The sequence below is a fragment of the Schistocerca nitens genome, chromosome 1, assembly GCF_023898315.1.
Source record: "Schistocerca nitens isolate TAMUIC-IGC-003100 chromosome 1, iqSchNite1.1, whole genome shotgun sequence".
NCBI lineage: Eukaryota > Metazoa > Arthropoda > Insecta > Orthoptera > Acrididae > Schistocerca > Schistocerca nitens.
Genome location: NC_064614.1, coordinates 569,823,515 through 569,840,714, shown reverse-complemented (window position 1 = coordinate 569,840,714; position 17,200 = coordinate 569,823,515). Strand labels below are relative to the sequence as shown.

Sequence of the window (17,200 nt, the reverse complement as noted above, 5' to 3'; positions counted from 1 at the left end):
ACTTCTTGGAGACTCCGCCACCTGCTCCCACCTTTCCCTGTCACACACACCACCTACAGCAACCAATTGTCATTCCCGTATGCAGAAATGGTGTGCTTTTTTCTTTGGGATAATTTCTTTTTGTCCATTACTGGTCCAGTTCTGTATATTCCCAGAACTTTTGCTGAACTTTTGAGTCTTTTTCTGCATAATGGTTTGGTTGTGTTACAATACTTAACAACAAATTGTTTATCCATTATCCTGTTGTTTCATTTAAGTCATGGTGCATGTCCTTACGATGTTGCGCTTCTGTGAGATGGCTGCACAATCTCTCTTAAGCAGGGAGGAGTGTAGTATAAGCAGGGATAGACCTATGCATATTCAGCTATCACACTCATGGACATGCTTCGTGTGTCAGGCATGGCCTCTGCTTTACCCTGAGATGTTGTTTATCAACAGAATATTCGCTAGGCCATTTACTGCCAAACCTCTTGCATATGCCACAGCATCTGAAGCCACAGGCCATGCTGATACGTGGTACGCAGCTCGAGGTAATCAGGTCTGCAGCTGCAAGCATCTATTTATTTCAGCACTGTCACATGTCCACATGACTATGCACCTGTATTCCTCTGCTGGTGGATACTTAGGTTGCTACTCAACCCCTTGACAGCCAGTTCCATTCTGTGCTCCAGACTGACCATCAGCAGCTTCGAGTCTATGATTCCATACACACCTGCTGCTGCTGCTGCTGCTGCTGCTGCTGCTGCTACCCATCAGACAGTGCTGTCTCATACCTTTGCTGGGATCATCATCCACTGTATGTTCTTCAACCCCTTCCATGCATGGATCTGCATCTTGATGGACCACAAACTCACAGCCTTGTGGTGCAGTACTGATGATCATCTATGGTACCTTCTAATTCATCATCACTAACAATGATTGTGGACTTCGTCAGAGTGGGTACTCACTAGACATCGTCATGATGAACTTTTCAATTGTACTCATATTGACCCATCATCCTATAAAACCATAATGACTTTAATCAAAGGTTAATGAACAAAGAGTTGTTATAGCAATGTGTGAATTCAGTCACTACCAGCGACATCATTTGGCTAAAAATATAATATTATTAGCTTTATAACATGTGAGATCTTCTCACTCTCTGTGCATCTCTCTCTCTACATATGTATTGGTCTGTCTCTGGTTCCCATCCCCTTCACCTGCCCCTAACTATAAGGCCTGCATTTACTAGTGAAGTTATAATTTACTATTTATTTCATTTCTCACTGAACAGTGGAAGCTATGATATGTCAACAGGCACAAAAAAGGAAACTTCACTAGCTTCTGAGCAACCTTTTTATGAGCTAGAATACACATACATACTCACATATTCTTGTATGTGCACACACACACACACACACACACACACACACACACACACACACACACAACTGAGCAAGGTGACACAGTGGTTAGCACACTGGACTCCCATTCAGGAGGATGATGGTTGAAACCCTCATCCAGACATCCTCATTAATGTTTTTTGTTTCCCTAAATCACTTCAGGCAAATGCTGGGATGGTCCCTTTGAAAGAGCACAGCTGACTTCCTGCCCCATCCTTCCCTAATCCAATGGGACTGATGACCTTGCTGTTTCATTCCCTCCCCCAAATCAACCAACCAACGCAAACACACACACACACACACACACACAGCTATATTGTGCAAGGTCATTATAGCTATATAGGTGTGTGTGTGTGTGTGTGAACTCAAATTCATAAAGGCGTCTGAATGCAAGCGAAGTTTTCATTCATATTTGTGTGCCTGACAATGACAATGCTTCTGCCGTGCAATGAGTTTTATCTATGCTCCTAAATTATGCATATCTGTCAAAAATTTACATACCAGTTTGTGTTATTGATATGTGTAGTAGCCTACGAGATGTCTGACACCACCTTTTCTTGTTTTATAGATGGAGCCAAGTATAAAAAAGCTTTTATTGGAAGAATCAAAAACACATAAATCACAACACTGTGAAGGATTGGTAGAATACCTATCACAAAACTTTTTGATTATGCATCTGCAACTTCATGTACACCATTTTGAACACATGTTAACATGTGTGTGGAACTGTTCTATAAGCAGCGCACGTGGGTTCCTAAATGGAGTGAAAAAGGTATGTTTATCACGATGACTTAAATAAATACAGTACCACCAACTGCTGCAGTAATGACTTAATGCATTGTTTCAGAATTCCAGATGCTCTTTCAATAAAAATATAAGTGCAGCACTCCAAAGGTTACAGAGATTTCTAATGGGGCTCGATGAAAGGAAAAAAGTTATATTCACAAGTATTAATGATCTGCTGGCTCCAGAACTGATTCAAGGATCATCTGAATGTATTCATCGGTATCATTTGGAGAGAATGTCTCAGCAGAATTCACTAACTAGCACTGGTGTTGTTGCTGTGAAAATGTGGTTTCTCAACAATGTCCTCAATGTAGAGATTTTAAATGCAAGGGACATTATACTACCACCCAAAAAATCAAATGGTAAGCATTGAAATTTTAAAACACCATTTTACAGCAGAAATGTATAATGTCCTTCCAGAATTTAAGTAAATTGATTTCCACATGGAAAATATACATAAAATTAAAATGCACTTATGAAAAACTGAAGTTCCTTTAACTTACTATAACCCAGTCAGTTTCATCTTCAATGTGTTCTGAGTAGGAAACACAAATACCAATGGCTGGCATCAGCTAAAAGATACATAAACTAGGGACTAAACATGCTTCTTCAATAGTCACATCATATGCCTATATTATTTATCATAATGTGTCCATCAATATTCTGCTGATTTTTTTCTTTTTTTTTTCAGAAGAAAGTGAAATTTCTAGCTGTGATAGCCTGTTGTAGTTCAGTGCACATTTCTGACATTAATAGAGAACTGTGTTTGGTTTGTTGATGCTGGGAAAAGGGATTAAGTAGGAAAACTATTTGCAATCATTGTTCTACAGAGCCACACAGGATTGTCTGAAATAAAAACCAACAGTGAGATACTAGAATCAGAGTACTTATGAGTTTATCAATGTCAGAGAGACTAGGAAAGGGCAAACTGATAGTAGAAGTAAGGATGAAAAATACATAGCAGTAAAGAAAAAGGAACTTTCCGGATTGGGAAGGAGGGCTTGGTCCCCGGTATGAGTCCACCAGGAGGACTTGTGGTGAGGTCCGGTGAACCGACCAGTCTGTGGATGGTTTTAAGGAGGTTTTCCATCTGCCTCGGCAAATGCGGGCTGGTTCCCCTACACTATGTTGGTGATTGCTGCACAAAAAAGTTCTCCACGTACGCAAATGCCACCATTACTCTACAACACAAACATAGGGGTTACACTCATTATCTAGAGGAATTTCATGAGTCATACAGTCAATAGCCTTTGAGAGATCACAAAATATCTCAATGTGGGTGATGTTCAGTTCTTCAGAGCATTTAATATTTGATTAGTGAAAGCATACATAGCATTTTTTGTTGAAAAGCCTTTCTGAAAACCAAATTGACTTTTTGTTAGTACTTCATTGTTACAAATATGTGGTGCTGTTCTTGAATACATTATTTTTTCAAGAATTTTGGATAAAGCTATCAGAAGTGAGATTGGTCGGTAGCTGGTAGCATCAGACCTATCATCTTTTTTATGCAATGGTTTAACAATAGCATATTTCGTTCTATCTGGAGAAGTGCCTTCTTTCAGTGAGCTACCACATATGTGGCTGAGAATCGCACTTATCTGTAGGGAACAAACTTTTACTACTATATTGGAAATACTGTCAATTCCATGCAAGCTTTTACTTTTGAGTGAATTCATTATTTTCCTAATTTCAGTTTATTTTCCTAATTTCAGTAGGAGAGGTGGGCTGAATTTCAGTTTTATCAAATTGTGTAGGTATTGCCTCTTCCACACATTACCTTGCATTTCCTAATGAATAGCTGAATTCTATTTTCTCCACAACAGTTAAAAAAATGATTATTAAAAATGTTTCCTGCTTCAGACTTTTTGTTAACAAGCTTTTCATTGCATTTGATAGAAATACAATTTTCTTGTGTTCTCAGTTGCCGTGTTTCCCTTTTATCAATATTCCAGACTGTTTTAATTTTCTTATCAGAGATACTAATCTCAGACATAATGCACATACTTCTGGACTTGTTAATAACATTTCTTAATACAGTGCACTAGTTTTTATAATGTATCACTGCCTCTGGATCATTATTCATTCCAGCCATAAGATACATTTCCCTTTTCTGTTTACAAGATATTTTTATCCCTTTAGTAAGCCATGGCTTTTTAGATGGTTTCTTACAATTATATTTCACTGATTTCTTAGGGAAATAGTTTTCATGTATACTCACAAAGGTATCATGAAATTGTCATGAAATACTAGTACACAGTGTGCAGTTAGTAAACACGCCAAATGAATTGGATTCCATCCTGGATTTTCCATTGTTTGATTTTTGTCAAATAAAACATTCAGTTTCAAACACCGCATGATTATAATTAAAGTGCAGCTACTCACGGAGGCCCAGTGGACTGTAATTATTTTATGGTAGTGCAACTTTGTAGCTGTGCTAATGTGTTAATGTGGAAGCAATTTACACTAGAAAAAAATTAGTTCCAGTTGTGTTCATAAGGTCCAAATCTGGCACTGTACAGAGTTTTTATGATGGTATGACATCCATAATATCATTTGGCAAACTGTAACATTAGTGAACAGTATAACTATCAGAGAAGAGAGACTGTTTGCTATTAGTCCAACTGTTTTTTGTGAATGGCAACAACTACAGTGCTACATTGAAAGAGTATCAGCAACTGAGGTGTCTAAAGAGAGACCCAATCTCATTAAATGGTTTAAAGAAAATGATAATGAAATTTGAAAACACAGGTGAGTTTGATGTGGCACATGGAAGAGGAAGGCATCATATCCTGTTGAAGTTATTGACAGGTTTGCTGTTGCTGTAACTGACTGTTCAGCATGTGCCTTAGGTGGTGCTAGTGCTTGTGCAGTGTCATGAGAATTGTCCATCCTGTAGTCAGTAGTATGGTAATTTTCGCAGTCTACTTTGTGCTGGTGCCTGTACAACATCCAAATGATGCAGCAACATTCTGAATTTGCTCTTGAGTTTCTGGCTTGGATCAAAATTGATGATGTGGCAGGGCACTATTCTATGGGGTGATGAGGCACATTTTACACTAAAGGGCACAGTGAATACACAGACTTGTCAAATTTGTGGTACTGTTAAGTCACATGTTGTGCACAATGAGTCATTGCACTCACTGTATGTGACTGTGTAGTGTGGATTCACAAGCACCTTTATTCTTGGTCCATTCTTCTATGAAGACAATACACCCATAGGGCCTGTCAGGTGTACCTTGGCGTCTGCACATTATCGACACCTCCTTGTACAGTGTGTGATTCCTGCTTTGGAAGAGCACATCTGTGTGGAAGCCACCGTTTTCATGCAAGATGGAACAATAGCTTATGTCACTCAACCAGTGAAATATCTGTTTCATGCAACTTTACATGAACGAGCTATCTCCAGAGATTTTCCAAATGCATGGCCTACAGGATCACCTGATCTGAATCCATGTGACTTTTGGTTCTGGGGTATCTAAAAGAATGTGTTTACCATGGACACACTTGGTCTCTACCTGATCTGAAGCTGAAAGCAACTTGCTCACATCATTTTACAGATGCAGCATCTCGTCAATGTCTCTAGGGGTCATGTTGATCTAACTGTGTAAGTGGTGGTAAATAGGAAAATCAGCAATATGCCTTTCTCACTTGTTAGACATTTTCTGCCTATGTCCTGTTCATAATACATACATATGAAAACAAAACATTTCTATAAATATTTCTTGCATTCACAATGCCACATTTGCACCTGGTGGCTAGAACTTTAATTAATACTAATTCTACATTAGTATTTCTACCAAGTTTTGTCACCACACAATAATTACAGCCCACAATAAACCTCTGTAAGTAGCTACACTCTCATTATAACCACCTGGTACATATACAAAAACTTGCTGCCTACAGCAGTGTTTTTGTAATTCTCCCAGCTATAAATATGAACTGTAAAAATAAATTTCATTTGTTACAGAATAAAAGTATTTTTTTATTTTCATTTTGGTACTTTTTTATTGTAGTTCCATTTTCAAATTAACACTGTTTCAAGGAGCAAAGCTTACATCTTTGTTTCTTGTAATATGTGAGTTTAATGTTTTACGTTATTAGTGGCCCCATAATGTCCAGCCCCTAGTGAATGAAACAGGAACGGAAATTGAGGGTAGTAAAGCAAAAGCTGAATGCTTAACTCCATTTTCAAATATTCCTTTACAAAGAAAAACCCATTAAAATTGCGCCAGCCCAATCCTCATGCCACTGAAAAGATCAATGAAATAAGTATTAGTGTCAGTGGTGTTGAGAAATAACTGAAATCATTAAAACTGAACAAAGCTCCAGGCTCTGATAAAATTCCAGTCAGATTCTATATTCAATTTGCGGCTATGGTATCCCTGTCCAATCTTGTACTGAATTTGTGGCTGAGTTAACCCCTCTTCTAACTATAATCTGCCATAGATCCCTTAAACAAAAAAACCATGCCCAGTTATTGGAAAAAGTCACAGATCACACCCATTTACAAGAAGGGTAGCAGAAGAAATCCACAAAACTACCATCCACCATCCTTTACATCATTTTGTTGTAGGATCTTGGAACATATTCCACACTCAAACATTATGAGGTATCTTGAACAAAATGACTTCCCCATTGCCAACCAGCATGGATTTCGAAAACATTGATTGTATGAAACTCAACTCACACTTTTCTCATATGACATACTGAAAGATTTGGATCAACACAATCAGGTCAATTCAGTATTGATTTCTGAAAAGCATTTTGCTAAGTACCACACCTAAGCTTATGTCAAAAGTATGATCATATGGGGTATCAAGTGAAATTTGTGACTGGATTGAGGATTTTGTTGGTAGGGAGAACACAGCATGTTACCTTGGTTTGAGATTCATAGTCAGATGTAGAAGTAACTCTGAGTATGCCCCAGGAAAGTGTGTTGGGACCCTTGCTATTCGCATTGTGTATTAATGACTTTGCAGACAATCTTAATAATAAAATCAGGCTTTTGCAGATGATGCAGTTCTCTATAATGAAGCACTATCTGAAAGAAGCTGCATAAATATTCATTCAGATCTTGATAAGATTTCAAAGTGATGCAGAGATTGGCAGCTTGCTCTAAATGTTCACAAATGTAAAATTTTGCGCTTCACAAAATGAAAAAAATGTAGTATCCTATGACTTATACCAATGAGTCACTGTTGGGATCAACCAACTCCTACAAATACCTGGGTGTAACATTTTGTAGAGGTATTAATTGGAATGATCACATAGATTCAGTCGTGGATAAAGCAGGTGGCAGACATTGGTTTATTGGTAGAATAAAGAGGATATGCAATCAGTCTACAAAGGAGATTGTTTACAAATAAACTTGTGCAACCTGTTCTAGAATATTGCTCAAATGGGTGTAATGCATACCAGATAGAACTAACAGGGGATATTGAACATTTACAGAAAAGCACAAAAGGTCACAGGCTTACTTAATCTGTGGAGAGTGTCACAGAAATACTGAAGGAACTGAACTGGAAGATTTTTGTAGATAGACATAAACTATCCTGAGAAGAACTGACTTTGAATGATTACTCTAGGAATATGTTAAATCCCTTACGTATCATTCTCAAAAGGTTTATGAGGATAAGATTAGAATAATTAGTGAAGTGCAGAGGCATCCAAATAATCATTTTTCCCATGCTCCATATGTGAATGGAACAGGAAGAAACCCTAATAACTGGCATAACAGGATGTACCTTCTGCCATGCATGTCATAGTGGTTTGTAAAGTGTAGAGGTAAATGTAGAAGTAGAACTTGTTGTAACTCAGTGATAAACCACACTGCAGTGGACAGCTTTTAATGGTCTCTTCTCTGATGTTTTCAATCAGACATGAGGATGCAAATGCATGGAGAGCACAACACCAGCAGGGAGTGCCCATTGCAGTTGATTGTGTACATTTGTGGCCTCAGGACTGATTGAAAATGGCAAAGAAGTGACCGTTAACAGCTGTCCACTGTAGTAGCCACAATGTGCTACAGAGTTAATTGTACCAATGTTTGTGCAAATTGTAACATCCTGAAGTAATGTCCAAAATGACTTTAAATTCAGAGAATGCACAGAACAGGGTGCACAGGAATGATTAAGATTGCTCAGAGACAGTACATGAGTGTGCAGCAGTGCCCTCTTTAGGTCAATGCTATAGTGTTCTCAGGCACTAAACAGTGATCAAATTAATTGTACCTTTGAAACTGAGTGCTAGTCAGCCGATGCCTTCTTAAAATCAAAGGACATAACATAAACATATGATGAGAGTGAGGCGTAAAGGTGTTGACATACCAGCACACCTCAGAATGTGAGAACAACATGAGACAACTGAACTACCATGCCATAACCATAATGGAGCATACTATGTTGTCCAGAGACTTGGTTCAATACAAGAGTATTGGAATAGGTATGGATCTGTCTGCATTGGCTGCTTTACACCATTTGCTGTGGGCTGAACTATAAATGCGCATGTCATTGAGACAGCTTTCATTTTTTATAACCTGCTTCAGGCAACTCCAAACATCATATTTCAGCAAGACAGTGCCCATTCACAAGTAACTTGGTCCAGATGTTCGCTTGGCATGTTGCTCATCAAATATGTTTGGTACGCGATTCGTTACCAACTTGTTAGTCATCGTTCTTCAGAAATTATTGTGGATGACTTGTGGGTACACATACAAGTCACATTACTGGAGATTCTCGAGGAACATATCCAAGACCTCTTTTCTCATGCAGTGATGTTTAAAGACTCTGATTACAGCATGTAGGAGTTTTATAACATACTAGATTCTCAGAATCAGAAATTAAGAACATTTTTGTAATCTTAGTCATTTGTATTTTGTAAGTTTCTGATATATATTGGAAATTTAATTTCAATCACATTTATCATGCTTGGTGATGCAATTTTGAAACATGTTGTTGTAATGCTCTCTACAGAAACTTTTATAATTGTTTCTCTTTGTTTCAGCAAATTGCAATGCATATATAAAGATGCAACTCCTTCCCAAAGAAAAATATAAGTCTGTTGGGAAGATGAAGACTAAGGTGCAGAGAAATACATTATATCCCATATTTGATGAAACATTCAATGTGTAAGTTTTAATTGGGAGAATGATATAACTCACAATCAAAAAATTTTTACTATGTTTTTTAGCCTCAGTATACATAAGTGGTACAAGAACTGATTTAACTTCTTAGCAGTTGATCATCAGATGGCCTCTTAAAAAAGAAAAAAAGGGGGATAGTAAAATATTTGGGACTTAAATTATAAAATCAGAGTAATTTCCATACTCAGCTACACACACTAAATACGTTACATAGAAGGCTCTCCAAAGCAATACTGAACTGGTCAGCAAAAGCGCTCACAAAGAGAATGTATCTCATTATGATTGTTGGTACTGAAGGCTATAGTTATCTACATAATAGTACGTAGGAAGTAATTTTTAAATAACAAGTACTGCAGCTGAATATCTACAGTATAAAATTGATTAATAGAGATATCCTTCTTCAAAAAATTATGAAGTAATTCAGAAGTATGCATATTGGAAAGTGAATGTAAGAATTCTAAGATTCTGAAAGAGATCATTGTAAGATGCGCATGAAATATGAACCATGGACCTTGCCTTTGTGGGGTGGCATATGTGTCTCAATGATACAGACAGCCATAGGTGCAGCCACATTGAAGGAATATCTTTGGAAAGAATGGTTGATATATGCTTTCTGACAAGGATTGGCAGCCTATTTAGCAGTTAACAGCACATCTTGGATGATCTACTGATCTGGCCTTGTAACACTAGCCAAATGACCTTGCTATGCTGGTACTCAGATAGGGCTGAAAGCAAGGGGAAATTACAATCATCACTTTCCTCAGAACGCACAATTTTATTGTGTGGGTTAATAATGATGACATTCTCTGAGGTAGAATATTCCAGGGATAAAATAGTCCCTCATTTGTATCTCCAAGCAGAGACTACTCAGGAGAATGCTGTCATCAGAAAACTGTGGGGTCAGAATGTGGAATTTTAGATACCTTAAACATGCGAGAAGGTTAGAGAATCTGAAAAGAGAAAGAGATAGGTTGAAGTTAGATAGTGGTAATTAGTAAAGTGCAATGGGAGGAGGAACAGGAATTTCTGGTCAAGTCAGTCCATTACCACAAAATCAAATAGTAGGAGTAGGTAATAATGAACAACAAAATGGAATGCAGGTGAACTAGAACAAGCAGTATGAATAACAGATTATCATAGTCAAGGCAGATACAAAGCCATGACCCACCACAGCAGTACAATTGTATATGCCTACTTACTCCACAGATGGTGAAGATACTGGAAAAATGTCTGAGGAGATAAAAGAAATTTGGAGTATTTTGAAGGAAATGAAAATTTAACAGTCTTAAGTAACTCAGATTTGATAAATAACAGAAAGAAAAATAGTAGGAAAATGGAATGAATGGGAAGCAACTTGATAGAATTTCCCACAATTCACACTTTAATCATTGCTTATAATCAGTTTAAGAGTTATGAGGAAAGTTTTTATATGAGGGAGAGATCTGGAAACATTGGACAGTTTCAGATGGATAATATTAGTTATGAAATGCAGAGTAAAGTCAGTGAATCTGGAGACATATAAAATTAAAAAGCTGAAAAATCAGATAGTACTGAGGATTTCAAAGAAAGCATTAAGCAATGACTAATTGAAACATGGGAAAGGAATGCAATGCAATAGGAATGGGTATTTTTTATATGAGGAAGAGATCTCTGGACAGTTTCAGATGGATAATATTAGTTATGAAATGCAGAGTAAAGTCAGTGAATCTGGAGATGTATGAAATTAAAAAGTTGAAAAATCAGATAGTCTTGAGAATTTCAAAGAAAGCATTAAGCAATGACTAATTGAAACCTGGGAAAGGAATGCAATGCAATAGGAATCAGTATCTTTGAGAGGTTAAATAGTAAAGTTAGTGCAGTAACAACTGGTCAACAAGACAACACCTAGTGGAAATCATAGGATAATACACAAGACGTTAAATTTAGTTGATAAGGGAGAAAATATAAAAATATAGCAAATGAAGCAAGCAAAAAGGTATCTAACATTGACCCAAAATTCCATAGGAATCAAAGAAGACAGGCACCCTTCTCCATATGTGGAACAATGTGGTCTCCTTCATAGAGAACATAGCAACTGATTTCCAGAAAGTACTTTCAGATATCCTTTTGGGGCCATAATGATAATGACTGCTTTTGTTGTGAATAAAGATGAAAGTGAGACAGGTCTGACCATGCTTTGCTGCAAGCCATGAACTGTTTCATTTGAAACTACTCTGTTTGCTTGTTAGCATGGACACATTTCTCTCACATGGAAGTGATTACACAAAATGACAAATATATTAGAATATTTTCCATTCATTTTACTGTCTTGGTCCTTCCCAGGAATAGCCATTATGGGCACCATGAAAATGTATTACGGTGGGAAATGTCAATATATATTTGCATCATATCCAGTATTATTTCATAATCTTACCTAACAGTGGTCACCATATTGTTTAATCCCTAATAAGTAAACTTGGCAAATATAAAATTTCACAATAACCTCTCTCTACTGCACTTTCAGTAGCAAATTTTATTCATGAGTGTATACCTTGAAGCACAGCTTGGTCTTCAGGGTTTCAATTAACTACCATTTCTTTCTTCTTTCCAAACTGTGTGTATGTATACAGATGGGCTGAGAATGGTCAAGGACTTAGATGTAACAAAAATTATGGGCTTTCACCAAAAAATAATAACAAAAGGAAATAAAAGTAAATGTTAAACATATTTGCTTTCAGTTACAGTAACCATGATTTTGTGTAATTGACTTTTAATATCTGGTTACTAAAATGTTTGGTTACTTCTGATGCCCCATGTTTTGAAAAATACGTTATATCCTTTTCGTTGTCAGTGTTAAACAACACAGAGGCATCATCAGTGTAAGTAATTAAATGGGAATTAGAAGGTTGTACAATATTATTTACATACTCAAGAAAAATAAATGATCCCAGTCTTGGCCCCTGTGGCATGTCATTCATTACTGATTCAGTCATAGACTGACTGTTGATTTTTCTCTCCCCATTTTGATAATTTATTTGTTTATGGCTTTTTAGGTATGCAGACAGGAGTTCAAAAAATGTGAACATGATACTGCATGTCCTCAGTTTCTGCTAGAGAAGTGCATGGTTGACCAGCTCAAAAACCTTTGCAAGATCTAAAACTATACCAACAGTATATGTTCATCTAGCTTAAAAAACTGGATTATAATAAAAACTAATCGTAGGAAAGATAGATGTTAGAGTTTGTCTCACTGAACTAATCCTTAGGAAGTGCAGTCACCCTCCTGCTGGGACCCTTAGAAGGAGGGCTGATGTAGGAAACAGAGACTATTCGAAGAAGAGCAGCATGTTTTTTTATGAGTTTGTAATAGAATGTTGTGCAACACAGTGTGCTTTATAGTGTTAAGGTTTTGAGAATGTGAGAATGTAATTTCCTTGAAGAGTCTGTCGACATATCATTTTCTCCTCCATGTATCTCACAAAAAGGCCACAAAGGTAAAATTAGAGAGATTTTACTTAATAAAGAGGCTTAATATCAGTCATTCTTCCAGTTTACTATTAATGATTGGAACAACAAATGGGGCAGTGACCATAGCAACATGAAGACACTCTGCCATGCATTGTAAGATAACTTGTCCAGAGAATAGATACAGGTGTTACCTATTATTTTGTACCAGTTTTTCATGCTCATGCTTCAGTAGGATATCCCAGTTACTTTCAGAAGTACAGTAAAACAGTACACATTTTTCGAATGTGAAAATATAAGCATGTTGGAAGTCAGTAACAAAAGTTATATAGAAAAGCCTAGTGTCTTCATAATGGTGAAAGAATATTCCTAAAAGGTGGAATGAAACATTCCCATCTACATTTTGCTTTTATGTAATTTTTCAGTAGCTTCTTCTTTTTCAAAACTGTAGAAGTATGTTAATGTTTACATATACATCTACATACACTGCTCCAAATACAAATGGAGTGGGTGAAAAATGCTTCTATATGCGCCCTGATTTATCTTATCTTCATGGTCCTTATGTGAGATGTATATTGCTGGCAGTGGAATTGTTCTGCAGTCAGTTGCAAATGCCAGCTCTCTAAACTTTCTCAAGAGTGTTTTGCAAAAAGTATGTCTTCTTCCTTTCAGGGATTCCCATTTGAGTCCACTGAATATTTCTGTAATACTTAGGTGTTGATCAAAACTACTGGTAACAAATCCCTTCAATGTCTTCCTTTTATCCAGATAGGTGGGGTCTCAAATACTCAAGCAATATTGAAGAATGGATAATGTAAGTGTTCTGTATGTGGTCTCCTTTATAGATGAACCAAACATTTGCCTTACCTATAACAAGCCTTACATCCTCCTTCCATGTCATATTGTTTTGCAACTTCAAACCTAGATATTTAATTAAAGTCAGTGTTTAGGCTGCCTTACCTATAACAAGCCTTACATGCTCCTTCCATGCCATATTGTTTTGCAACTTCAAACCTAGATATTTAATTAAAGTCAGTGTTTAGGCAGCACACTATTAATACTGTATTTGAACATTACAGGAGTAATTGACTGTTCATCTGCATTAGCTTACATTGTTCCCTGTTCTGTACAAGCTGTAATTCATCACACCAAGTACAAGTTCTGTCTGAATCATTATGTATCCTCCTACAACATAACAGGACAGAAAACCGAATAAAAATTATAAAATATTACAGAAATAACATCTGAAAATACTTATACAATATTTGTTCATGGTTTTTATTTTGCAGACTTGTTAATTATCTCATCACATTCAGTAATCTGATCAAGGTTACTCAAAAAAAGTTTTGTGAGTTTTGAGTTTCTGGGGGCCCCTAAGAGGTAAGGCCCTGCGCTTGTGCCCTCTTCATTTTCCATTAAATTCACCATAGAATATGGAAGATGCTTCAGTGTAATTCCATGTGTAACATAAATCAGCAAAAATCACAGATAAATGCAACAGAAGTCAGTAAAATTCACAGACATATATTTCTGTCACATTTATAGTGAAGGTCCTTCGAGATTCACCTGAAGCTCTGAAGATGAAACTGTGCTTTGAAATGTACAAAGTCTGTGAAAGTATTCTGGCATAGTAGCTCAGCATAGCTTCTGCCAAGAATACTGAAGTTCTGTGGTAATCAACGGAGATAGTTGTAAATGCTTTTGACAGCATCATGACATTATACAACGTCATAATAATCAATGATGGCAGACAATAAGCAACAAATTGGAAATCTGACTGCTGAAGAAAATTGGATTAGCAGGTAAATTATTGTGAAGACTCTTTTAGGGTGTGATGGAGATTTTTATGTTGTTAATGGCAAATCAATGAAAGCAGAAGGAAATGTGCAGGATGAAGGCTAATTGCATGACTAAGAAACATCTTATTTTGTCTCTTGAGACAAAGCTGTTGCTTCATGTCAATAAATGTTAAATCTATTAATTGTTTTGTGATAGCCCATGATGATTGTGGGCATAATGTTCATTTTCCAGAATATCTTTGTGTCATTATAGCAGAGATATAAAATCTGACTCCATACATTTACAGAATCCATTGAAATATGCTACAAAAAAGGACTGTTGAAACCTCAGATATGGAAGAAAAAGGTGGGATTGCAGAAACTGGATGTGAAGCTGTTGCTGAAACTGATGAAATTGTATGGAGATGACATGAAGAGATTGTTTATGATTGATTCTCCAGATAGATGTGCATGAATTAAGAGAGACGATTGGGGCATTGTGGACCATCATAATGTGCTAGGCAAGGAGGATTTAGGAATCTACTGAGAAGTAGGAGAGGAGAGAGGTTTTTGTATCAGCAGTAATGGCAAATGTGGAGTCATACTACTATCTGTCACAAAACTGGGATGGCACAGTGTGAATGAGAGACACATGAAATGAAAATAGAAATCCAGTGTTGGAACATGTAAGGATTAAGATGCAAATGACTGGAGGGAAGAGTATAGCCAAGGGTCATATGAACAATTTAAGAGGTTTTTAAGGTAATCCACGTTTTATCATTGTCATTAACTGTTGCTCTCTTCCATACATATTCATATGGTAGATACCTTTCTTTTTAGTAGGTATTATACTTTGTCTATTTCATACAGACATGTGACATGTGTCGGTAAGCATTGCCCAGTTGAAAAATGGCAAAATGATTGTGTTGCATGAGAATTAATGCATGACGACACAGGATACCTGAACCATACCATTGTGTCATCATTAACAGCTGTGACCTGAAGTCCTACCTGATGTTCTCCTGGAGTAATATCATTGTGCCTCTCAAAAACATAGGAAGAATGGGACCTCTTCAGGGAGGCACCACACTCAACAATAATGGCTATCTAGGGTCGTGCAGAACTATGATTCATCACTAAAGACAATGCAGGACATTCATCAGCAGTGCATGCTGCCTGTTCATGGTGCCACTCCAAACTCAACCATTTGTTTTGCGGTGTCAACGGCAGCCTAACCATGACATGATAATTCCCTAGTCTGGCTGTTGCTAGTCTCTGACCAATGACATAGGATAACACAGAAGGTTGCATGGAGCCCATTACTGGTTCTTGGATGGCAAGTGCAGCTGTGAAGGGGTTTTGATGTTCTTGGTGCAGAATATGGTGATCCTCCATTGTGGTGGTCAGATATGTTCAGCCAGAATCTTGACAAGCATGTCTGCCCTCATGTTCCATTGAAGTCAAACTTTTTGAGCCACTCTCACACTCCAGTGCCCCACAAATTTAGATATTGCACAATTTGACTACAATGAGGCCCTCTAAAACTCCTATGAGATGCTGATAAAACACTCTCACACAATTACATGGTACCGTCATGTCCTTCACAATGATCCACCAACATCTGACATAGATTATGCCCCATATATATCGTATCAGTCCTAAATGTGAACAACACTAATGCACTCTGTTGGCCATTCTATCTGCCACAGAGAATTGCAATTCTAGTCAAAATATTCACCAATGGTGTGTATGTGTATGAAGTTGCACTGAAACCTGATCATATGTTCTGGGTACCTCGCTTTTTCATCAGGCAATATATTTAATGACAAACTGTCTATTGGCTTCAATCTCAAGTTCTTTGGTGAAAATTTCTTTGATGATTTTTCTTAAGTTTCACAAGTATCGCTGGGTGGTATTGTCAAAGCTTCACCCTCTATTGCTGCTAGCTGACTGAAATGGAACTTGCAGCTACAGATCTTATGTACCTATTGTACCAATGTCTGAGGGCTTCTCCCCATCCATGCTGCCTGCAACATTCATGCACTGCAGCACAGGAATCCAGGATCCATTCACCATATCAGTTTCTCTTGCTGAAGCTGTTATCACATTTATGGATATTATGGCTTCTCTGAAGAAGTGGTTGTGGTAGTTCTCAACAGCAAGAAATTCTGTGTTGGCAAATTTTATTATGTCATCAGTTTCACATGTGCATGCTCTGCCATGGGTGATTACTCCACCTGTCCCAACCTAAAATATGGTTTATATTCAGTGACCCTGGTGTTATGGATTTCCAATCAATCCAACATAGATTTTCCCACATGTACAGATATATGATACATTTCCAACACTGTAAGTTGGTCCCTTTTGCTCTTTGCCAATCTGCTACACCCTTTGATCTTCTTGGTTGTAATGAGTTTTTATGCCATGTTTGCACAATATACAGCCAGTTTTGTCTCTGACCGTGAAATGTATGCCAGAGAAGCCATCCAGACTTTTCTTCTTCCAACATGGCACTTCCCTGAGTGATACATTTTGCGACACTTCTTACGCAACTGGTTCAGTACCCATTACTCCTCAGAATGATTTTCAGGTGTTGCATTGTCTGAGGCACTGTGGCTGACATAATGCTTGTCTTTGAATCATTGAGAGTCATCCCCTTTTTTCTGGCT

General features: G+C 37.3%; 1 protein-coding gene across 1 annotated transcript in view; it reads left to right on the top strand.

Moving 5' to 3' along the window:
- The window catches only part of LOC126254906 (protein unc-13 homolog 4B-like), a 142,262-nt gene that overhangs the window by 113,059 nt on the left and 12,003 nt on the right, over positions 1-17,200 (top strand). Inside the window, exons 8-10 of the mRNA XM_049955348.1 lie at positions 1,951-2,154; positions 2,230-2,530; positions 9,171-9,294. Of these exons, the coding sequence (XP_049811305.1) occupies positions 1,951-2,154; positions 2,230-2,530; positions 9,171-9,294 (629 nt within the window). The remainder of the gene's footprint in view (positions 1-1,950; positions 2,155-2,229; positions 2,531-9,170; positions 9,295-17,200) is intronic.